The sequence below is a fragment of the Sphaeramia orbicularis genome, chromosome 5 (assembly GCF_902148855.1).
Source record: "Sphaeramia orbicularis chromosome 5, fSphaOr1.1, whole genome shotgun sequence".
Classification (NCBI taxonomy): Eukaryota; Metazoa; Chordata; class Actinopteri; order Kurtiformes; family Apogonidae; genus Sphaeramia; species Sphaeramia orbicularis.
This window is the reverse complement of record NC_043961.1, coordinates 34,546,632-34,571,467: the sequence shown is the minus strand read 5'-3', so window position 1 is coordinate 34,571,467 and position 24,836 is coordinate 34,546,632. Positions and strand designations below refer to the sequence as shown.

General features: G+C 38.6%; 2 protein-coding genes across 2 annotated transcripts in view; both read left to right on the top strand.

Moving 5' to 3' along the window:
* The first annotated feature begins 1,683 nt into the window (after positions 1 to 1,683).
* tmem51b (transmembrane protein 51b) lies at positions 1,684 to 18,388 on the top strand. The gene is made up of 3 exons (XM_030133420.1): positions 1,684 to 1,950; positions 14,047 to 14,466; positions 16,991 to 18,388. Exons 2-3 carry the CDS (start codon positions 14,048 to 14,050, stop codon positions 17,442 to 17,444), a joined length of 873 nt encoding a protein of 290 aa, XP_029989280.1. The 5' UTR covers positions 1,684 to 1,950; position 14,047; the 3' UTR covers positions 17,445 to 18,388.
* A 1,040-nt stretch (positions 18,389 to 19,428) lies between these two features.
* skib (v-ski avian sarcoma viral oncogene homolog b) overlaps positions 19,429 to 24,836 on the top strand; it is a 31,859-nt gene continuing 26,451 nt past the window's right edge. The window contains exon 1 of the mRNA XM_030133892.1: positions 19,429 to 20,728. Coding sequence (XP_029989752.1) covers positions 19,835 to 20,728 — 894 coding nt within the window. The 5' untranslated portion in view covers positions 19,429 to 19,834. The remainder of the gene's footprint in view (positions 20,729 to 24,836) is intronic.

Genomic DNA, 24,836 nt, shown 5'->3' with positions numbered 1-24,836 from the left:
TTTAAAAAATATTGCCCATTATTATTTGCAATACCAGCCTGTTATTGTTATTTTTCAGGACAGATGTATTAACCCATAAAGACCCAAACAGCCACTGACGACCAAAACCATCTACTGATCTAAACTGTTTAATACCTGTTAATCCACTAACCCTATCAATTCATGTGAATAACAGTGTTTCATCTTTTTATGGTCATCAGATATGACCCATTTGGACATTCAGAGGCTTCGTAGTTACCATGGAAACACCGTCATCTTCTACAACACTGATTCACCAGTAAAATCCATGGAGTTGGATCAATGACAGTGGATGGACACACTGGGTTTATGTTCAGTTACAGAAAGATTGGACTGAAAAAGACACTTTTTCTTCAGTTTTCTCTCTTTTTGAAATAATAACCCTCAACTTGAATCTGGGCTTTTATGAACATCTACATTATCAGTAAATTAAATACAGGAAAATACCTGATGTTCACTGAAAAAATGCAACAGAGGATAATATCAGAAAAAATGATGATAAATCTCTTAAGAAATATTAAATATAGAGAAAAATCCATTCAGGAACTGCCACAAAAGTAGCACTGAGTCTTTATGGGTTAAAATCTGTCTGACTTACATGATACTCCAGTGAAGACTTTGAAGACTAAAAAAAATTCAAATAAAAGTTTAATCTCATTAAAATCACAATTCCTGATGGCATTTTGTGACCAACTGTTATACTTAAAATCTGTCCAACTTCTATATTTATATCTCTATCTCTATCTATATAAATCTTTAAATATTTGTGTTTGCATATCTATGTTTACATCAATATATCTTTGTCTATATCTCTATCTCTATCTACATGTCTATCTATGATTATATACATACACACACACACATACACATATATATGTATATGTGTGTGTGTGTGTGTGTGTGTGTGTGTGTGTGTGTGCGCGATAGAGATAGAGATGTAGATAGAGATATAGACAATGATATATTGATGTAGATACAGATATCATATCTATATAAGTTTATATATGTACATCTATCTATATTTATAATGCTATTTATAATATATTATACCCATAACCTTGTAAAGTATATCTACATCTATATTGATACCTATGTCTGTATCCATGTTTACATATCTATATCTATGTCCATATCTATATCTATATATCAAAGCTGAGCATTGTAATAAGATTTGTTTTATTTATCTATTCTAAAATTAACTATATAGATACAGACCAACAAAATACATTTCTTCTTCTTCTTCTTCTTCTTCTTCTTCTTCTTATTATTATTATTATTATTATTATTATTATTATTATTATTATTATTATTATTATTATATTTTTTTATTGTGATGATGATGATGATGATGATGATGATGATAATAATAATAATGATAATAATAATAATAATAATAATATTATCATCATCATCATCACAATAAAAATAAAAAAATATAATAATAATAATAATAATAATAATAATAATAATAATAATAATTATTATTATTATTATTATTATTATTATTATTATTATTGTTGTTGTTGTTGTTGTTGTTGTTGTTGTTGTTATCGTTGTTCTTGTATTTTTGTTGTTTGTAACATAATTCCCACAGACGTATTTCCGGTGTGTCCTTGTCCCACTAACCGGAGCGGCACTAGGACCACAGGGAAACCAGGTGGCGGACCCACTTTACAACCAGTGGGGAGGTTTCAGTACGGCTAGAGTTTGGCCAAAGTTCCTGTCAACTATATAGTTTTACTTTAGCAGTCAACATTGTAGGAATAAACATAGATTGCGATCTTAAACGCCTCTGTTGAGTGGACCAGGCCCGCGGTGGTTGCGTCTATGTAGTGTTCCTCTTTCCCTGTATGTGGTCTTCCTGAAAACACCTGCGTGGTTCAGGTAACTCACCGATGAAGAGGGAAGTCCTTGGTGCTGAGCGGTGAAAAGGTAAGGCCTCTGTGGATCACCTTCACACCACTAGATCATTAGTTTTCCCACAGTGGAACATTCCCACTGTAGTGTTTTTGTGTGTTTTTATGGGATGTGTGTTGAGATGAGTGGGGTTTATACTGTGGAGGTCTACCTGTGAAAGGACAGGTCCACCCTCTGAGGTCCCTCCCTACTTTACAAACAATAAGACCTGCATGTAGACTCAAGGACGGACACAGCAGCAGTATTTAAAGTTTATATGTCTGAGTCTTAGAAGTTAAACTGTTCATGCTCTTATTAACATAAATCTGTGAAGGATAGAGTGTGTTTTCCACTGGAATGACTGATGATGAAGGGCACACCCATGAGCACTGCCCAACAGGCCTGTTGTACCTAAACACATGCAAATGGACATGGAAGACCTGGGACAAAGAGGATCATTATTGTGGTTTTGACCTGTGCATTAACTAAGACATTGTCAAGTTTTAGTGTGACTGTGTGGTACTAGGGGTGTAACGATATGAGAATTTCATATCACGGTTATTGTGACCAAAATTATCACAGTTATCATTATTATTGCGGTACTGTTGAAATTGTGCTCAAAATGTTCCAAAAGTACTTATACACACACTGAAATAATTTAACCAAGTTGTATTTTGGAAAAAACAACAACAAAAAAACTAATAAAATAATTGTCATAATGTACCTTCTGATGCAGAAACATTCAAATATTAACCCTTAGTGGTCTGAGCCTATTTTGGCCGTTTTTCAGTGCTTTTGATTTTGCCTTTATGTGCTATATAAACAAATGTTTACTATACCCATGTTTGGTATCTTTTTTTCAGCACAACTTCATTTATATCATCTGCCTATTATTTTTTCACTTTAACCTACTATAAAAATATTAAAGCCAGAAAACACAAAAAAAACCTATGAAATCCGATTTGAAAAATGTATATACTTTATTGCATAAATGACACAAAGATGCTTAACGAACCTTTTCAAAGACTTAAGGTATATACAATTAAAATTGTAATAAATTAAAACTATACTCAAACATTTGACATAAAAGCAGATCTTTACTTAGGCGTTTTCTCTGGAAAAGTGCGGTAATCAAACACGGTTATCATGATAATTAGAATTTAAACGGTAATACTAACTGTCTGCAATTTTACCGCGGTTTATCGTTATATCAGTAATCGTTACATCCCTATGTGGTACTGATGGCGATAGTGCAGTTCTGCAGTAAATATATAAAGCTCTGTGTGTTTAACAGGTCAGACATGTGGTGGTGAAAAAAAAGGTTTTGGACATCCCATGTATTTATGACATTTCACATGAAGAATCAGTCTGAAGTCATTGAACACTAAGCATTCTCTACTAGAGCTGCAACCGATTAATCGACTCAAAGTGATCCAAAAAAATCATTCAACCACAATTCTCCTGAATCACAGCTTTGTTTCCTTCATTTCTCTGCTGTTAAACATCGGTTCCACTGTTGTGTTTCACACGGACGCTTATTGTGACGCACAAAGAAGCTTCAATTCAGGAAAACTGCAATAGAATATCTCCCTTCAATCAATTCGAGTTGATTAATCAAATCGGGACTTTTTGCATTGGCTTCAAGCACGTAGTCGATTAATCGGTTGCAGCTCTATTGTCCACATGCTCCCTCTGCATGTGCACTGCTTCATCGAGGTCAAATCTGAATGTTTCTGCAGAATAATTAAACACATCCAGGGTATGACATGTTGAAACTGTCAAAAATGTACTTTTGTTATTTTTTTCTTGTGAACAATTAACGATAAAATAATTTGCATCTGTTTGTGTCTGTCTGATGCAGGCACATCTATTGAAGCACATATTTCAAGATAATATTTGAGATTGTTTAAGATTTTAAGGGTGTCTGAAAAATGTTTTTCCACTACTATATATTTTGATACCTGTGTTTTACTAGGAGGCAAAGAAAAAAACTTAGCTTATCTCCTTCATGATCAGGTAAGGGCACAGTCAGGGGGCTATGAACATGTTGGGTGAAAAAAAAACAACTTTAAAACAGACCTATTTTGTCATTTGTAGCTGATACATAACTGTTTGGGAGTCGTAAAACCAACTTTACTGTTTCTACAAAAGAAAAAGAGAGTCGATTGATTTTCATTGTTTTAAAGACCATTTTTGACCATTTTTGACACATTTACATTTTTTGTCTCATACTTTACTCGCCCAAGAGAGTACTGGCTGATATCTCAACCTTAATGATTATAGGTTTTAAAAATTATTTGTACTTATTCACTCCAAGCATGATAGGATAACATTAAATCATTTGTGCTTGACAGATAATCTTGATTACCAGCCTCAAGGACTTGAGAGTTTACCCTACGTAACCAGACTTCCCTTCATATTGATATTCCCCAATGCTAGACCGATTAAATTTTTCTCACCAAAATTGCAGGAGTTACAGTCAACACTATGGTGATCTTGGCAACTTCAAGTGAAAACAGCAACTTTTGATATGCTGAAAAATTTGCCAATTTTTATGTAGGTTTTTTTTACCCTACAAATCCAAGAAGTTTTTCACAAAGATTTAGGTGAAAATGGCTGAAACTGACAGATGTCTTTGCATGGCCTCAAAGTACTAGAAATGCCCTTTCCATCCATGTATTACACTAAAATGCCAGGTAAATGTAGGCCAACTCATTATCATCTGAACAGTTTTTTTTAGCCTACATAACCGCTTGACCATGCCCTTAACTGAATCAGCTGAATGAGTCTATTAGTTTTACAGCTTACATAGAAACAGGTAAAATATGCAACCCTGCCTAACCAGGCTAGTTACTACTAACTTTTAAGACAAAGGTGTCTAAGTCATTTTAGTTCAGGCTACATACAGAGCAATTTGATCTCAAGTGGGCTAGACCAGTAAAATCATAGTGTAATGGCCTAAATAATGAGAAGTCCAAATGTTTCTCTGTTTTAGTGAAAACAAAAGTAAGATCATAGTATGAAAATGGTTACATTTACAAACTATCCTATCTCAAACAAATGTGAATAACCTGAAAAAGCTGAAATTTCTCAAGAAAAATAAGTGCAATTTAAACAATATTACTAATATGCAATATATATGTAGACACAGATATTTGATATTTACACATGTGCATTACAGATCACAGTGGATCCACAAAGGCACAAAACATTTAGTAGCAGGCATAATATTATTAAAATTTTGGAGTTTGGATCTAAAATGAGCTTGACACCCTTGACTGTTAATATTTTTTATGTTAATATTTGTATTTTTTATGTTAAAGTTTTGCAGCTCATCCCTCAGGCCAGAGTGGAACCTTTGGGGGGCTGATTTTGGCCAGTGAGCCATATGTTTAACACCCCTGCTTTAAGGGACTATGTGTAGTATTAATGGACCTGGCCAAGTGAGTAACAGAGTGAGAAAGCACTGTGCAGCAATACTAATCATTCCATATCTGTTTTTAATAATGAATTTAGCAGCAACCATAATTGCTCAAATTGTAGGTCTATGCATTCCATTAACGAATAATAACCAAATATTTAATAAAAATATGAATTTATCATCATTGACAGAGTAACAGAGTGAGGAAAAATATACAGCAGTTATTCAAGGTTTGGAGAAAATGCCAGGAAGTGCAAATATTTAGCATACCACACTTTTCTTAATATATGAGAGTACATTATATCCAAAAATGAAACTAATATAAATTTTATTTTAGTTTTAAAAGACATTAATTCATGGTAACGGAGTGAGAATCCAAAAAAGTAACTGAGTGAGGGGTTTGTTCAGTGTAATGCACCAGAATAGTAAAGATTTTATTAAGATACTGATAAAATTATCAGTCTTTGGCCACATATGTTTCATCACTATATTTAATTCACATCTTTCTGCTTTTTTTTTTTTTTTTATAATAAATAACATTCAAAATCATTATAGTATTTGATTATTATGAAATATAAGATTAGACACAGGCATATATTTTGGACATATTTATTTACACATTGCTATTTATATTCTGAATTTATGCAATATAAATTCATTTACAACCTTTACTGTTCTTAATTTACACTGTATTCTCATATATTTTTTTGATATATCCAGTTGTAATTCAGGCACAAATTAAATAAACACAGTTTTATTAACTAGATATATATGTCTTTCATGCTGAGTAATCAAAAGTATTGTTTTAGAGAAAAAAGAAATTGACCCTGATGTTCACTTTCACTTGTACAGGCCTTAATATTAACATTCCAAACAGCAGAAGGAAGTAACGTACCCGAACAAACTTACAGCTAACAATACCGCCAACGAATCAACACTATGTATCCACAGACTGTGAACAAACAGTGAATTTAGTGAACTTAACATCCCATAGTAACTTTATACCTTCATAAACCTCATAAACAAACTCACCCATGTAGAACATACGCTGTGATTTCAGCATCAAACTCTGTTTCTATTTAGAGTCGTGTCCAGTGGTGAAAACAACTACAGTGTTTTCTACTTTTTATCATTTTGTCAATTTCTTTGACTCTAAAAGTTGTTTGTTAGTGGTCCTCTTCCCATCTCGTCACTTTCAGATGCTTTAGTCAAAGGTCCCATAGAGTTAGTTTTCCTCATTTTGAAAGACCAAAAGAGTGACTCATTACTCCCTCTAGTGGACACACATGTATTGGTGTAAATATATTCAATTCATATTTCTATGATACAGTACATCTTTGGTAGAACTTCAGAGCTCTTTTTTCTACACACTTTAATGATACTTTTAGCAAATTGTTTTCAATAATACAAAGTAGAAATACAACATATAACCCCTTTAACCCTTTCAATACAGGCTAGGCAATGGGACTGCACGGAAAATATTTATGTGAATGTTTACAATAAAGGTCAATCCTGTTAAGATGACAGGTGTGCATTTCAAGAAATACAATCTCCACTAAGGCTCTGTATAATTGAGTCAAATACCCTTTCTCACAATCTTTGAAAAATGCAGTTTCCAAATCCACTGGTTTTTCTGGATCTCCTTCAAAAGAGTATGTTGTGCAATAGGTCAGTGACTCCAGCAGCACTTGTCATGTTATACTTTACTTAAGTTTTAAATTAGACCAACACGTTTTGGCTTGTGGTTGTCATCCGGGTCATCAGGGGAAAGGGTATGTCTGTGGTCTACACCCAACCCCTCCACCAAGGTTCAGAAAAATCAGTGAGGTAGTTTTTGCTTAATCCTGCTGACAAACAAACAAACAAACCAAAGCATCTGCCCTTTTGCTCAGTTCTGTAGTGTTTATTTAATAAAGTGAAGCTATCAGTCAGTGTGAACTAAACAGTGTATGTCTGAAACACAGGCACATTCTGTGCATGCTTTTGTTGTTTAAATGTCAGTCATGAAGCAGAAAAACACTTGGTAGAAATCAAGACAGAGAGAAAGCACCATCATTATCATAAGAAAATGTTCTTCATTACCAGTGCTTGTGTATTTAAAAGAGAAATATCATCTGCAGCTGTATCAGTTCAATACCAGCCTCTTCATGTGCACAGACCATTTCTGCTCCATCTCATCCTTTTGTTCATGCTAGAACAAGCATAGTTGCACTAATGATTTAGCATTTGTGCATTTTACAACATAGTTAAAGGTGAGGTCTGAGATGTTTTCCTGGAGCATTTTTTACTATATTCCTTAAAATCCCCTTCATACCCCGATTACAACTAATTAATTAAATGCTCTAACACAAAAAAAAAAAAAAGTCACCTGTGGAATGGACAGGACTGAAAAAACACCATCCAATCATTTTGAGCACCCACTCGAAATGACTGAACGGTGATATGTCTATCAAACTCAACTGCCATTCGCCCTTCCCCCCTCTGCGTGTACCCCTCTGCGCATTCCCAGAAGCTGGAGCGCTTGTACAGGAAGCAAAACCAGAACGAGAAACTGGCTATATTAGTTCTATTAGGATGGAAAGTTCACCGGCAAACTGTTTTCTCACTAACATAAATCACTAGGAAATGTAACGTTAGTCAGATAGGTCTGAACTGGGGCTGTTCTGGAAGAGCGGGGGTGTTAGAGAAGACTGAATGAGGTATGCATGGATACGCGAGCCGGAGGCTCAGCCGGGGCTGTAGTCAGCGTCGGTGCCCAAGGCAGGGCCATACGGGACCGGAGCAGGGGACAGAGCCTCAGCTGGTGTCAGAGATGGAGCCGGGGCCGAGGCCGGGGCCGGGGCCGGGGCCGGGGCCGGGGCAGACTCTAGACGGCGTCGGAGCCCAAGCCGGGGCCGGAGCCGGAGCCGGGGACAGAGCACAGCCTCAGCCGGCGAATTGTTGCTGCGCAGCGCTCGTGAACCCTTGAGAACAAGCATTGCGCGTGCCACTACTCTGGAGGCGTGGTTTTGGAGGGACGTCTAAAGAAAGGGGCTTGGACTTTTGAATTGAGTGTTTTCAAAATGTAGCTTGCTCGAACCATTTTTCTAAGATCTCATACCCCACCTTTAAATGCTTCATCTTTTAAATCATCGTCAAAATGTCCATTTGGAAGAGTCTATCCTGCTCTGACACTACTGCAGCAGCAGAGAGGGAAGAAAGATGGAGACAAGTGATTTACACCATGAAAGGATTTACACACTATATGAAGTAGCAGTTTCAGGCCTGTTTATATTTCATTTGACCCCATGAAAGGCTCATTATCTTCTTATGTAAATGTTCCAAAACCTAACTCTGACAACTATTTTACATGCAAAACTAGAAAAGCACTCGGAGAGTGCAGACCTCCGCCCAGATCACCACCAAAATGTAATCATTTTTTCCTTGTGCCAGTACCAACATTTCCTGAAAATTTCAGCAAAATCCATCCATAACTTTTTAAGTTATCTTCCTAACAGTCAAATAAACAAACAGACAAACTCCGATGAAAACATAACCTCCTTGGCGGAGGTAATTAGAAGGAAAGTCGCAGCTCAGCCAAGGCCTCGCAGTCTAACATCTACAAATGTCTGAACTCTAAGGAGTATCTTATTCACCATTTGATTGGCAACAGTTAACAGGTTCTGTTTCATATCTCATATCAGCATTTTTACACATACATACATGATGCGTATTTCATTTACAGTCAAAATTTAATTTGCAATCAAATTATGTTGGATATATGTAATCTTCCATTTTTAGATTGAGGCGGGGCAAGAAGGAAAAATAAACAAATCTCTGCACTTGACCTGTGCAATAGCAAGAACCTGTGGGCTCACAAGTGCCCTCTGCTATGAGGCAGGAGTACTGGCTGTCTCAACAAGTGCTTTTTTTTAATGTGGTTTTATGATTGATCTGCTAGACTGAACAAGATACACACATACATTTGATATGTTATCCAGATTATGGAAAGTCAGGGCATATAGACAAAGTGTTTGAAACTATTTTATTGGTGATATACAGAGAAACAGCAACACACTCTAATTGCATGGAATGAAGCACAGTTTGAGGGATTACACTGTGGATTTCTTCCCTGTATTTGAACGGGAAATGCAGAAATTCCACAATTTTTAATTGAAAAATAATCAAAATAATTGGAATCACACAGAAAATAAGTTTACAGTTCAGATCAGTGGACACATATAAATATTTGTTTTATGTCATCATTATTTGTTTTTTTTTTTTTCATGATAACTGCTGAGGCTCTGCCTCCCATGACCACATATCACTGATAGAGATGAACAACCAGTCACTCCTACATTCACACCTATGGGCAATTTTAGTTTGACCGATTAACCTATATGAGTGCATGTCTTTGGATGGTGGGAGGAAGTGGAGTGCCCAGGGAGAATCCACGCAAACATGGGTAGAACATCCAAACTCCACACAGAAAGGTCCCTGATGTTGGAATCGAATGAATTAACACTACTGAATAAAGTGTGAAAATGGTTTATGGGATCATCAAGATTTGTCCTTCAAACAAAAACTCAGTTGATAAAAATAACACTTATGTCTTATAATCTTTACATGGTGCACCAGGTGACATTATAACTGTTAGGCTAGCTCTGTTTTTTGATACAGAATAGTCACAGTAAACCTGCAAAAACACCTCTGTTTTCTGTATGCTTTGTGTTGTCAGTAGCTGCACTAAAGATTTGTTTGAAAGTATCCAGACAAGGTCAGAACTGTCACAATTTAGCGTGAACTGTAATCAACAACAGTTAGGCTACATATCGGTTAATTCAGCTGTCGGTGTCCTTGACCAAGGCACTAATGAAAATCTGAGGTTGGTCCCTGAGGGCCTTCAATGGCAGCTCAGTGAGGCTGAGTTTCTCTACGGGATGGTAAAGTGAGTTAACCTTTAACATACAGCATACTTAACAAACAACACAATAACTTTGTACCTTCATAAGCTTTAGAATCAGACTCACCCTTGTAGAGGAAATGCTGTGACTTCAGCAAAGTCAATACTTTAACATTAGAGCTGTGTCCAGTGGAGGAAACGGTGGGAATGCTTCTATGTTTTTATCACTTCATCATTTTTCTTTGACTCTCAGAATGTTTTTTTTTTTTTTGTTCTCATCCTCAACTCTACCTTGGCATTAGTTTTCCTCACCATGAGAGACCAGCAGAGTGACTCAGTACTCCCTCTAGTGGTCACATACATTCACAGACACATCAACTCTTTATTCTAAACATTCATGTGATACTTTTAGGTCATTTTTACCCCGCCCCCAAAAGGGGATACAAGTGGTATTGTTTTGGATTTAGTTTGTTAGTTTCTTTGCTGCTTGCCGAAGGGAAAGTAGAGCTGCACAATATATTGTTTGAGCATCGTCATCGCAATGTGCATGTGCGCTATAGTCACATCACAGGTCCTGCGATGTAGGAGGCAAATGAACTTGTCGTGTTCTCATCTAGTTTCAACCTGAGTACTTGACACACACTGCGCACAGAGATCCACCAGTCACAATTGTTCTTAATCAGTTTGCCGAAACAGACCACGCCCCTGCACATGGAGTGAGTCACTGGTAACAACATGGAAAAATGAGCAACGAACAGGAGAAAATCACCAAAAACAAAGACTTGGTGCCAAAAAGAAAAGCAATGTCAGTATCTGGAATTATTTTGGCTACAAGAAGGGTGATATTGAAATGTGTGTTATGTGTCCACAGTACCTTGCACCTGTTGCCACAACAAGAGGTAACACAACTAATTTGTTTGACTATTTATGTCAGCACCATACAGCTATTAAATCCTCCTGAGTATTTTTTCTATATCGCAATGTATTTTGCAGGGTTAAAAAAAATCGCACTGTCAATTTTTTCCAATACCATGCAGCCCTACTGGTCAGTTCATATGTCTGTTTGTCTGTTTGTCACATTTCAAGCATTATTAATATCAAACCATGACCAAATGATTGTCCATATTCTTTTGTTGACCTGATTAGTTTTTGCTAATAGTCGGCTAAAGTACAGCTGAGATATAGGCCAAAGTTCAAAAACGGATATTTAGCCATAACTTCCATCAAAATCATTGTATCAACTTGAAACCAAAACCAAATTGTGCATTTTTTCATTCTGCATCCGATGAAATGCATCATGACATCATAAGGGTCACGCCCACATTAGCACCCCGGGGTAAATATCAGGGGAGTCAGTAAACTCAGTTTTCTGAAATTTCAAATAGCTGTAATATTGCCAATGTTCATCCATCAATATAACATCCAGTATCTCTGTGCAAATCCCTTCTCGTATGCCAAATTTCAGAACTCTAGGTTGCGTGACTTCCGGTTGCTATGGTAACATATGCAAAAATTTTTTATCATAAATAACTTCCCTTATGCTTGTCGTAGTGATCTCAAGATAACGCTAAATTATTGGAAATTCAATTCTCTATTCATTACCTACCTCATTTGTCATGCGTATACACAGATTTTGAGTTATTGGCATCTAAAATGACCAGGGGGTCAAGAGCCTAATTTGCATATTCACAAAACGGCTTCTATCTTGAAAACTAAGGCAGATATTGACTATCTTTCTATTATCAACATGCAGGAAGTCTGATATGGTCTTTCATTTGGTACCCATTTTGTTGACCTTTGATGACCTTGAAAGGCCAAACTCAAGGTCATGATTTTCAAAATACCCCATTTTTGACTCTAACTCCCTCAATTTTGCAGATGCAGAAAAACGGCTAGTATCAGTTTATAAAGCGTAAAAATATAGGCCAAAGTTCTCTGTTTTTTTGTTTGTTAACACTTTGGCCGCAAAACTATTTGTTCAGTTTATACCAAATTGGGTTTGTAGATTGCCAGTGACCCATAATAGATGTCATTACATTTTGGGAAAGGTAGGTCAAAGTTCACATTTTTTTTAATGATTTTTTTTTTTCTTAAATCTTCCCATTTACTTAAAATGGGTGAAATGCATGTAAGGGGCGGAGTTTGTTGTGCCAGGCACCACTATACATATACAACCTCTTTAAGGAGGAAATGAATTCTGGTCCACACTCAGATATAGTAGGTGATAAATAATGCCCTTTAACACCTGACACTATAAAAATGGAAAAAAAAAACCAAGAGGAAGTCTGTTCTGAGCTACTGTTGAAACATGGTGATGTAACATGGTGAGGCACTCCCTTTCATAGATAAAATTTGCTCAGTAATCTCAAGTATCTTAATCTCAAGTAAATACAGCAATCAGTATTTTTATGTTATTATGCAAACATGAAAACTGAATTATGAATATGATTTCTGTAATTAGATCCTTGTAAATCTTACATATTGGACCTTAACATAGTTTGCAGTGATTTGAACCAGTCTCTGCATCTTCTAAATTGTGACCACTCAGTGTCTAGTGTTTATATAAGAGCACGGTGATGCTGTAAACTACAGGATGTTTCAGGACACATAACTCATTAAACTTTAAAGCTCATAGGCTGCTGAAGCAGATGACTACTGCATACATATATGATTGCAGAGACCTAATGGTTAAAGAGGAATTCTTTTCTATCGGTTTTTCCTCAGCCTGAATTTGTTGTAAACAGTATGAAAATAGATGTTTGGCTTTAGAATGTATATACACCCACTCAAACATATAAGATGCATTTTCTTGTGCATACAGACCCTATATTACCATTAGAGTGTTTTAAGAACACTGCACAGTATAACCAATGCATGTTTTGCTACGCAGATATGTTTCCAAGAATTTGACAGTATCTGTAGTTTATATAAGTGCAGTATAAAGCACTTCAGAAACAGTGTTTTTCAGCAATGATTTCCAACTTTGGGGTCAGAAGTGTTCAAAAAAATTTATTGTTGCTACACAGTATTTTAAAAAATAATGGAGCAGTCTGAGAAAGAAATATGACTTCATGATGTAAATACAGTCTGTAGAAAAATGTAATCTGTGTGTGAGGCGATAAGATGAAATCTGCCTTTTAATAGCAAGTATGTATTTTTAAAGCATTTGCATCCTTGCATGTGTGCAATGTATTTACTGCACAAAAAGAGGGACAAAATGACATGAACACAAAGAAGTTCTAACTGGAAATTGTCTAATGACTCTTTCTTCTTAAAGACCATAAATAACAACCTTCACAAGAGCAGTGATTTATGCAGTGTACTTTAACACTGCTCTCCATGTTATTGTCAACCAGTTGTTTGACACAAATTTGATATACTGCAAGTAGAAAAAAATCAGATAACCTATCTCTGTTAATTGAAGTAGTGCTCACATTTTTCCTTGTCGATTCTTTGAGTGTGAGTCACTGACTGATACTGCCTGTCAGGTTCATGGTTTTCATGTTACAACATGTGCACATACTGTACAACTGCTCTTGTTGTTCCTATAACCTGTTTTCTCACCACACTTGGTGTCTACATGCCAACTGTTTTCTCCATTCTCAAAGATTCTGTTTTTGTTTTGTTCAGACCATATATGCATCTTGTACTTGTGCCTGTATTAAATCACCTGTCGTTACATCAAATGCTTGTATTAAAAGCTGTGTGTCACTTATTCCAAAAATAAGATGCAACTAAAACGGCTGTCGTTCAACATGAATGTTGTTATAGTAACCATCAACTTGTCATCTGTCTCATCTCACTGTGTTGGTACCAATCTGTCTTGCAGAATGTGTTCCAGTCGGGGTATATGCGGCAGTAGCAGCCGCCCCTCCAACAGGTCATCCAGCTCAGAGGGCAGCGGGTCGGGGGCCCATTATGCCCTTTGCGCCCTGGGAGTGGGACTCATCGCCCTGGGTATTGTCATGATCGTGTGGACTGTGATACCAATGGACGGAGAGAACTCAGGCACTTCTACAGTGTCATCAGGAAACACCACCACAGTACCCGCTGACAATGAGGAGGATGAAGATGACAGGACAAAGTCATCTTCGGTGGCGATGGTGCTGGTTGGAGTCGGGGCGGCGATGCTGCTGTTGTCGATTTGTCTCGGAGTGAGAAACAAAAGAAGAGCACGCAACTCGACTAACCAGCAGCGAGCAGTAGGAGTCCCCTTTATGGACCACGTGGCAGGAGAGGAGGGAGAGCCGTGAGTCGCAACTTTTAGCTACCGATATTTTTTTTTAAATTGTGAACATAGACATAATCTGGTAACATTTAATTTGGATACTCCACTCATTGTAAGATTATATAGTTGTAGCATTTCAGATGCTTTTAAATATTTAATATGCAATTTAAAACAAACTTATAGTAATGTTTTAATGGATTTCAATGTCACCAGAGTTTTGAATAATAAAATAAAAATAAATATATCATTTTTTCATAACAGATGCATGTAAAGATAAAAAAAAACTCTGATGCTTTATATACAATACATCATCCATGTGTTATACGAGAGGGGGCTGAAAAGTTCATAGCCTGACTAAGAAGGAGTTATTCCACAGCAATGAAACTTGGCATACATTAAATTCAACCTCTCCTGATACTAATTGCATGGTTTCCTTCCAGATAAACCCACATTGGATAAATAATTTAGGACTCTGAAAAGTAGTATTACAGACATTTAATGCTACAGACATTTCAGGAAAATGCTTGCTTTTCACCCCTCCCTTGTTCTCCCTACCCCTCTTGAATTCAGCTTCCCAGTTTTGCACACTTGATAAAGCTGGAGGATCATCTCCTATAGCAATCATGTCAGCATGAATGTCCTTGGGAGCTAACCCCTTTTTCTGTAGACGTTTGATAAGACCACAGTGCCTCGGATGGTTCACCAAATGTCTCTGGTACTAATTTTCAAAGTCCTAAATTATTTATCCAATGTGGGTTTATCTGGAAGGAAACCATGCAATTAGTATCAGGAGAGGTTGAATTTAATGTATGCCAAGTTTCATTGCTGTGGAATAACTCCTTCTTAGTCAGGCTATGAACTTTTCAGCCCCCTCTCAGATGTAACAATACAACAGCAGATGTATCACAGTTGAAGGTGATGAAGTCTCTAATCTTATTTGGTTTCATCACAGTAGGTCATAGATCAGGTCTCAAGTGTTATTTCAAATATTGTGAGATGTGTTTTTCTGAAAAATATTCCTCATTTAAATAGCAACACAGGCCTTTCTGACTACTTCACTTGCTCATTATACACTGTATACATATCCACCATATCAATAGTCCAGCAAGTAATGTAATCGGTTATATATTAGTGATTACCCTGATAAAAATTAAATAAATAATATTCCTTTTATAATTATGTCATCAAAGTAAAACTGTTTATTACACTATTACTTTTGCAATTTTTACAAGACACCAGAATGAATTTTATATCACATGTAATTTTCTTACAGAAAATAATGTTTTCAGGTGTAACTAATGTGTAATTGCAAACATTTTGATTAATTAATCCTTTCTCAATAACTGCGTTGGATTGAACTTACATTTGTATCTAAATAACTACATAATGGTTTCACAGGTAACCAGATACTGGCCTAAACACACTTCTGAGATGATAAGGCAGATGATACAGGCAATTAAAAAACACAGTTTGAAATAGGGATGCACAAACATATCAGCAAATATGATGCCATTCTATCAGTGGCAGTGGCTTATGTTTATCTGTTATATTATTTATGAATAATATTTCTATACTTAACGCCATTAAAAACGCACGGTCCAAACGTGTAATTTCCAGAAAATGATTTGCTCAGGTGCCTATTTTGTATATGTTGCTCACGAGATGAGTAACACAGTTAACAGCTGTATTTTTTTCATTCCTGATGCACGCGACATCGGTGTTTGGACTAATCCCTTAATGTCAGACATTGAGTGGAATCTCTTCTACAGAGACACTTGACTGGTAACTTTAGGTGTGGTCAATAGCCCATATAAAGGCAGCAAAGAAAATGCCGAAATGTTTTTGTCAGCTCAAAATGCCGCGACTTAGGATACAACAGAGAGAACGTGCCATTGGCATGTTACAAGCAGGTCTGAGTCGTGATGAAGACGCTCGCCGTCTGCGCTATCATCGCAGTACAATCAGTCAGCTGAGTGCCAGATTGGTGCCAGATCGGATTCCTCAGGACAGGATCATGAGACTTATCAGTTCCATTCGTCGTCGCTGCACTGCTTGTTTGGAAGCCAGAGTTGGACACACCCGATATTGAATAATGACACTTTCAATTTCTGAGTACCTGTATTCAGTGACTAAATAAACGTGTTAAGTTGATCACAATTTGTCCACAATTCATTCTTTAATGACCAGTGCTTCCCTCTTTAATATGAAGGTAACCCCAAACCAATTAATTTAATGTATCTCCAAATATACATATTATTCTGACCTGTGTGTTTTTAATGGCGCTAAGTGTATGTTAATATGCCATGATTGCATTTGTGCTTATGTGACAAAGGCCTAGAAGAGTTTAAAACAGTTCAGTTATTTTTTATGAGGATTTCTTTGTTTCCTTGGCACAAAAGGGGGAATAAATCACAACAAAACTAAATTAACAGAAAACAACATGACTGACAGAGTTCCAGTGCATCTGTGGTTTGACGTGTGCTTTTTGTATTTCAGTTTTACTCTTTTATTTCTTCACTGAGTGTCACATTGTGCCTGTTTTTAGAGTTCCAGATCCGACTACATACAATGTGCCAAGCTATGATGAAGTGGTTGGCAGCGGTAACTACCCTGTCCGTCAGAGCAACCTTCGCCAAAGCACCTCCCAGCTGCCATCATACGAGGACATCATAGCTGCTGTGGAAAACGAGGGGTCGGAGCCCACTAACCACCCCACAGAAGGCACCCCTCTCAATGAAACCACACCAGCTGCCTCCCAACCTGAAGGTGAGCCTCAGGCCGGTGCTGCTGGCGTCGAGAGGAATCCCACCCTGCCTGCTCGCAGCACCAGCCGAGCCAGCCGCCTACTGCGACCTCTACGGGTGCGGAGGATCAAATCAGACAAACTGCATCTGAAGGACTTCCGCCTCCAAATCCGCAGCCCCACACAGAATCCAGTGACCATTGAACCCATCACTCCACCACCAGGGTATGAAAATAAGATTCCTGAATTAGCATAGTGCCTCTCATGTGTTCCGTCTTCCTGATGAATGACAATATCTCTGGGTTAAATAGACTAATAACATTTCTGAAAACCCATTTTCAAGGTTGGTATTAAGTAGGTTAAATGTGGCTGGGAGCTGGGATGGAGGCTCTGCAGCTGCTCTACTGAAAAGAAAATATTTCAACTGAATCTCTTGTTCTTTACCACTGATGCGTATGATTAGTATATTTATTCTGTAATTATACAAGATACATAAAACACTCAGAGTTAAGATTTTTTTTAAACATAATACTGTAACTTATGCCAAACATAAGACAACCTCATCAGTTTTATTGAATCAAAGTGTGAGTAATGTGTGTTAAACAACATGCATGTTTTTCAATTTCATGGGAATTTATGCTTTAACTACCTTCACCAATGATTTGTAAATTGTGGAAATATCAAAAGCTTGTGTGATAATCCGGGGGAAAAGGGATGCCAATTACTTAGGACATTTTTAAGTGGTATTAAGTGTAAGATGTGTGGCCAAGTTAGGATGTGTAACTCCAGGGAAAATGCACTGATGCCAAAAGAAAACATGATTTTAACTGTTTGTGAAAGCTATGTGTAAGTTGTCCTTTTAATCTGTTGAAGAAAATGGTTTCAAACTGTCTTTTTGACTCCTCTGGTAGCAGAAGAATAGCGTTTTGGATAATAATGATGAAAAATATTTAGAAATGTGGATGTCATGTTATGGGGATGTGGCATTAAAAATGAAATAGACTTTGCTTGTTATGACTTTTATACATGTTTAAAAGTAAAAACATCTTAATATGTGCTGTAAATGCTAAATGTGGTTAATAAATGCTTTTCTGTTTCATGTAGCTTCATGTTAAAATTCTGTTTTTATAATTAAACCCTGAAGCACTGATGGTGCTACAGTATACTTAAACATCCAAATAAAGTATGATGGAGGCTGTGCGGCTGCTTTTTCTGTTATTCTCATTTACATGTTTTAACATGGATTTGACTTTATTTATTTGGTAAAGTATAAATCATGTCTATGTCCATGTTACTAAAATCGGGGTGTATCTGTTTTGTTTGTAAAATAACGTTTCAATTAGACAAACTTCACTTTCTATATGGTTTAACGCTGTTTGGTTGATAATTAGCACCCCCCAGTGGCCAGAAAACTTCATATTCTGGATGCACTCTACATTCTCAGGTTCTGTTTTATTTATTTCGTGTTATTACATCTCATCTGAATATGTTAATTGTTTAGAATAAACACCCATACTATCTTAGCTGTATTACACTTTAAAATAGTAAATCTACACTGAGGTTTACATAAGTACTTGAGGTTTTTATATTCAATCACTGCATAGAATCAAAGAAATCTACCATAAGTGGGTGAAAATGTCCCATACAGGAATCAGTAATATTTATTTACACTGTGGTTCATGAGTTAATCAAAGTTGTCTCCGTGTTTTTATAATGTAGACATACTGTATGTACTATCTAATAATACAACCCCGTTACTGTCAAAATTACAATAATACAGGACATATATTTATCTCACATATAATATATTATCACCAGGACTTGACTAAAGCATTGAAATATTAAGGTTAAAAGTTAAACTTTTTCGGCTGACCTTCACTATCTAACATTTTTTGTTCTTGTATTAAAAAAGATATATACCAATAATCATGAAAATCCAATTACTGATCTAAAAGGCTGGAACATATGAGGTAGTAAAGTTTATTTTTATATACATTTTTTTCACATCAAGTAGGCTATAGTTTCTTAAGCTCCACCCTCGCCTCGGTTCAGAAGGATTTTTCTTTTTTCTTTCTTTTCTTTTTCTTTCTTTTTTTTTTTTTTTTTTTTTTTTAATGTGCAGCTGCCATGTAGCAGAGGGAGGAACAGCTCGCAGAGGGAAGAGCCAGCCCGGGGAGTCAGTCACATTCCTGGCTGGGATTCAATGACTGAACCAGACACAAACAAACAGAGAGGGCGAGAGAGAGAGGGAGACAGAGGGAGAGAGAGAGAGAGGCTCACACATTGAGTGAGTGGGGAGACAGACTGAGAGTACGCCAGACTGAGCAGACGAGGCATATTTCGGGCGCACATTAGGAGTGCGTAAAACCGCAGGAGCGCATAGAAACATAGTACCCAGTGATTGTGCGTTGGATAATACAAGTTTGAGTCTAGGAGTTGTCGAGTTTAATTGTGTCTGCGTACAGGAACAGCCCCTATGATTTCAGGAGCCTTCCGTTTTCTGAATGGACACACTGGGAACCTTCTCCAGTGACATGGAAATGCGCGTTATTGAGCGTGTAGCCGGATGCTGAGGACGCCCGATCGGATAAGTCGATTTCAACGTTCATTCTGAGTTCTGAACTGTGTTTTCTAGCCGGTGAAAACATGGAGGCCACGAGCTTTCAGCCCCATCCCGGACTTCAACAAACTCTGAAGCAGTTTCATCTGAGTTCCATGCGCTCCCTCGGTGGACCGGCCGCGTTCTCCGCCCGGTGGCACCAGGATCCACTTTTCGGTAAAGATGGAAAATCTGCAGAGATGATGCTCAGCTTGCCGGCCCAGACACCTCCAGTAATGTCCGGACCACTTTTTATCCCGTCCGACCGCTCCACGGAGAGGTGCGAGACGGTCCTGGAGCGGGAGCCCATCTCCTGCTTCGTCGTCGGCGGTGAGAAGCGGCTGTGTCTGCCGCAGATCCTCAACAGCGTCCTGAGAGATTTCTCCCTCCAGCAGATCAACTCGGTGTGCGATGACCTGCACATCTACTGCTCCAGGTGCACGGCGGACCAGCTGGAGATCCTCAAAGTGGTGGGTATCCTGCCCTTCTCGGCTCCGTCCTGCGGACTGATCACTCAGACGGATGCTGAGCGCCTCTGTAACGCGCTCATCTATGGCGGTTCCTACCCTCCTCACTGCAACAAGGAGTTAGGCTCCCTGGAGTTGGAACGAACCGAGAAGAGCTTTAAAGTGTATCATGAATGTTTCGGCCGCTGTAAAGGCTTGTTTGTCCCGGAACTGTACACCGGCCCGAGCTCTGCCTGCATCCAGTGCATGGACTGCAGACTCATGTTCCCTCCGCACAAGTTTGTGGTTCACAGTCACAAGAGACTCGAGAACCGGACAGTCCACTGGGGGTTCGACTCTGCCAACTGGAGGGCCTATGTGCTCTTAGACCCGGACTACACCGGGAAGGAGGAGAAGAGTCACCTGGAACAGCTGCTCAAAGAGTTAAAAGGAAAATATGATCTGACTGGCAAGCTGTCCAATAAATCGTGCAGAGTAAGTCTGTTCTGTTTCACCCTGTTATTACCCATCAGTCATTGTCTGTGAGGAGTGAGTGTTTGTTTGCCACTGTGGAAATTTCAACAGCCCCAGGCCTACTACAGGATCTGCATTAATTATCATTAATTTTAAGAAGTTTCCTTTCTCATTAAGCCTGACACTGTCTGATTGATTGTATCTTTGCCAAGTATTTCCAGTCTTATTAGACTGTCCCAGAAGAATCATAATGCAAATCATATGTCACATCACTACTATATCACTACTTTCTTCCTGTTCTTTGAGACACCTCATACAGAGCCCCATTCACCCCATATATGTCTGAAAATGGGAACTGTGAAGCCTCTAACCATCAGCTGACACCCCTGAGAATCCCTCCCATCCCATGAAAGTTCCTGGTGCACCCCCCAGGGTTACCCAAGGGCATCTGCATTATGATAAATGGAGTCCCAGTGATATATTTTATTAGTGTGTGTGAGATGAGGGGGGCAGGGGATCCCTTAATGGTGGCACAAGGTGGGGAACGGGATAAGAGTTTAATGAGGTTTGGGATATGGAAATATGTGTATGGGGTGTGAGTGTGTGTGTGAGAGAGAGAAAAGGGGTTGTGGCTAGTCAGGATAAGATGTGTGTGAGTGTGTGTTGCTGTCCTGACTCTTTGCATGGGTCAGAGATGTTTGGTGTGGACAAAAGACCAGGAGACGAGGTGGCCGTTTCTTCGTCAGAGAGCAGCTGTTGTGTGGGACTCTGCTAATGAGTGGACATCTCTGCATCACTGTGGTGCTGATCCAGTGTGACAGGGGCCAAACCTCAAATCTCACTCCAATGTATGAAATGTTTATATGCAGAAACATCTCTGAAATAATTTACAGGAGGAAGGTTATCAGAAACCGAAAAGATAAGGTGTGGAGTCTCTTTAAATTTTTATGACGATATGAACATGCATGATGAGTAAGGCAATAACATTTATTTATATGATCCACACTCACATGAAGAAATCTAACCAATCAGATGAAGCCTCAGCCCAACCTCCTCAGATTCATTTGTGTCAATTTGTTTACAAGCGCAAGTCATATCATCATCATCATCATCATCAACACTGATCTATCAGACTTTACAAATCTTCCTCATATTGCGCAGGCCTCTTTCACACTTAGGTCTTCAGTGCAGAACACAGCTGATGTTTTCCCATGAACCAGACCCAGACAAAATCTGTGTACTGTCAAGAAATCTGTCTGCAGAAAAAGTGATACACCTGTGGCTAATTTCTTCCCAACTGCAGTCAGGAAGTCTTGATGTATCATCTGTGTTATGTACTTTCCGAAATGGTGAGTCCTGTGCTGACAGTCTTTGGGTTTGTGATATATACAAGCCCGAGCAACATGGAGGGAGCGTGGTGGAGAGGGGGCAGTGCGTGTTTGCTGTGGTTCACTGTCAGTCGTGTCCCAGTTAGCAGACAGGCCTGGTCCTCAGGGAGCTGCACACCAGCGCTCTCCCATACATCAGCCTGACAGGCCAAGCTGCTGAAAGGCCGGACGGGGGCTCGCAGACCATGCTTGGCTCGGCTTACCCATGAAACAAAAACTCAATGTTATCAGTCTGCCTCAGCCTCCCTCTGATGTCAGAGTGTTTTATTAATAAGAGAGAGCTTCGAAGGTTACCTCCTCTTCCTGTATCATCTGTCTAGACTCCCACCTCATGTACATAGTGGTTGGTGCAGATACAGAGCAGCCATGAAAAACTGCTGAGAAGATTATTGTTGATGGAGCATGTGTCGTTGTGGATTTTTGTAGCGTCACTTAAAACTATTGCAGTTTGTATAAATGTAATTCCAACTTACAAACTTTAATATCAACATTTTTGCTGGAGCTGCTGATTACACACAGAGCAGAAGCCGGATCAGAGGAGGGAATGAGACCAGTGATCACTGTGTCTGTTTTGCATCAAATCCAGCATTTGGTCATTTAGCCTTTGCCTGATGTGCAGATGAGCGCAGATTGCTGAGAGGAGGCTGCAGACTCTCTCATTCAGAAGATGTAGGGTGTGTGAGCCAGGCTTTGACACGTATTGTCAAAAGGCCATAACCCCTGACCTTTCCCCAAAGACACTGACCCAGCCTACCCCCATTCTTTTCACACCATCCAATCAAACGCCCTTGTGTCCAGTGCACTGGCCAGATGGCTGTCTGATAAAGGACGAAGGGATATACAGTGGACACATAACAAACATTGCTCCCAAATGTAGCTTGGTTATCATGAAACACCACCATTTTTTCGTAGCTACAGTGCTGTTTGCTGTTTGTTTGAGGTTCTAGGTGATTATTACTATATCTTGATGTCATAAATGCAAATTGCATGTAAACTTGAATGAGCTGGTAGCCTACATTGTGTTGCACTTTGCATTTTGTAATTCCAGTGGTAACTTTTCTGATTAGCATGAATGTCTCAGAGAAAGAGGATTGGGATTTCAAAAGCTTGTTATTTTTTTCAATTCAAAGTCAAATACTTCTGAGCATTAACTGTAAAAAATGCTTAAGAAGTGAAGGCAATGTGATCAATCATCTGACTGAGTGGAGAGTTAAACGGGACTCAGGAGAACTGTGTAGACCCTCCTTAATGGAATGGATATTAAAGCCATTCAGCTGAGGCCAATTTATGCCTTTTCTCATCCCATTGTTCTCTTCACTCTATGAAATTAGCCTGCCAAATCTGCAGCACACCAATCAAGTGTGTGCTTGAGGGGAAAGGGTTGTGTGTTTTTAGTTATTAACTAATATTCAAAGTGAATGATTGAAGGTGAAAATATTTCTCCTTTCTAGGTAACTGCATGTGGAGAAATGAGGTCTGCATGTGTCTCATGTATGTTGAGGATATGAGTGTGTGTGTTTGCATGTAAACAGGCGAGTGTAATGACTGGATCAGCTGTGCAGGCCAGATTAAAATGAGCTCACTGCCGGCTCATTTCCATTCCCATCTGTCTGCTGACCTCTGGGAAGCCCTGAAAGCTGTCATGGTGCATCTCTTTGGTCCTTGATGGCCCTGTCTGCTCAGCACTGACCCAGCCAGTTAAGACCCAACTTACCCACGTCACCCAGATTCACACTGACTCAGTTGAACATAACTCAGATTTAGCGTATTTTGAAATCTAGCTCTTCGAAGGTTCTGTGGTGCATCAAATCCAGGTTTCAAGATAGGACTTCTTCTCTTGAAAACATCACTCATTTGAGGTCACTCGTCTGAATCCCAACCCCCATCCTAGTAGTCAAGTCCCCACTGACTAGACCCCCTGAAAGACCATCACCCCATCTCTGCAGTAACTGCAGGACAGAGCGTTTGGCCAAAGCAGGGACAGAGTGTCAAGGCAAAGGGGTGTCAGGAGCTCCCAGGGGTTGTGGCCTCCATTCTTATGTGGGTGACCTCATGTTAAAAGGGTGTCAGCTGGGGTTCTGTCATGGCTGATGTGTGCTGAAGACCTGCCGCCTCCTTTGTTTGAGGGCCGGTCTTTCAGAGGCTGTGAAGTGCAGCCATTTCTCTTTGTTAGTGCCTTGTTTCTTTTGGTGGTATGTAGATAGGTCTATAACCTCCAGCCTCTCCCATGGTGGGAAATCTAAGCCTGTGAGTTTGCCATGCCATTGGTTTCCTGGTTATCTGGCCAAAGACAGATTGGAGCCTGTAGTGGTGTCTGCATGTCTGATGGAGAAAGAGCTGGACAATGATTCAATATAATAATACAAGCAGCTGTAATGAGATAATATGATCATACCAATATAATGCTCTGCTAATATCTTTTGTTCAAATTAATGATTCGTAGCAAGCATAAGTAGAAACCATGCAACACAGTAAAAGTGACATAAATTCATTTTATGTGACATTTTAAGTATTTTACATGTAAATTAATGTCAGTTTTCCATATTTTGGCACGCATAAATGTTGCCAAAAACACATGCACACACACACACACACACACACACACACACACACAAATAATTAATACTGTGGAAATTATTTGAGTTCACTGCCTTTCCTTGGATTACTACCTGGTAATTATGGTGATGTTTATCTTCTCATAGTTGATGCTACATTGATTTTTTTTTTTTTTTAAATTAAAA

Excerpts from the sequence above, each read along its gene's own strand:
- tmem51b (XM_030133420.1), top strand. The coding sequence starts at position 14,048 with ATGTGTTCCAGTCGGGGTATATGCGGCAGTAGCAGCCGCCCCTCCAAC. Across the intron at positions 14,467-16,990 it reads GCAGGAGAGGAGGGAGAGCC|AGTTCCAGATCCGACTACAT; the intron begins GTGAGTCGCAAC and ends GCCTGTTTTTAG.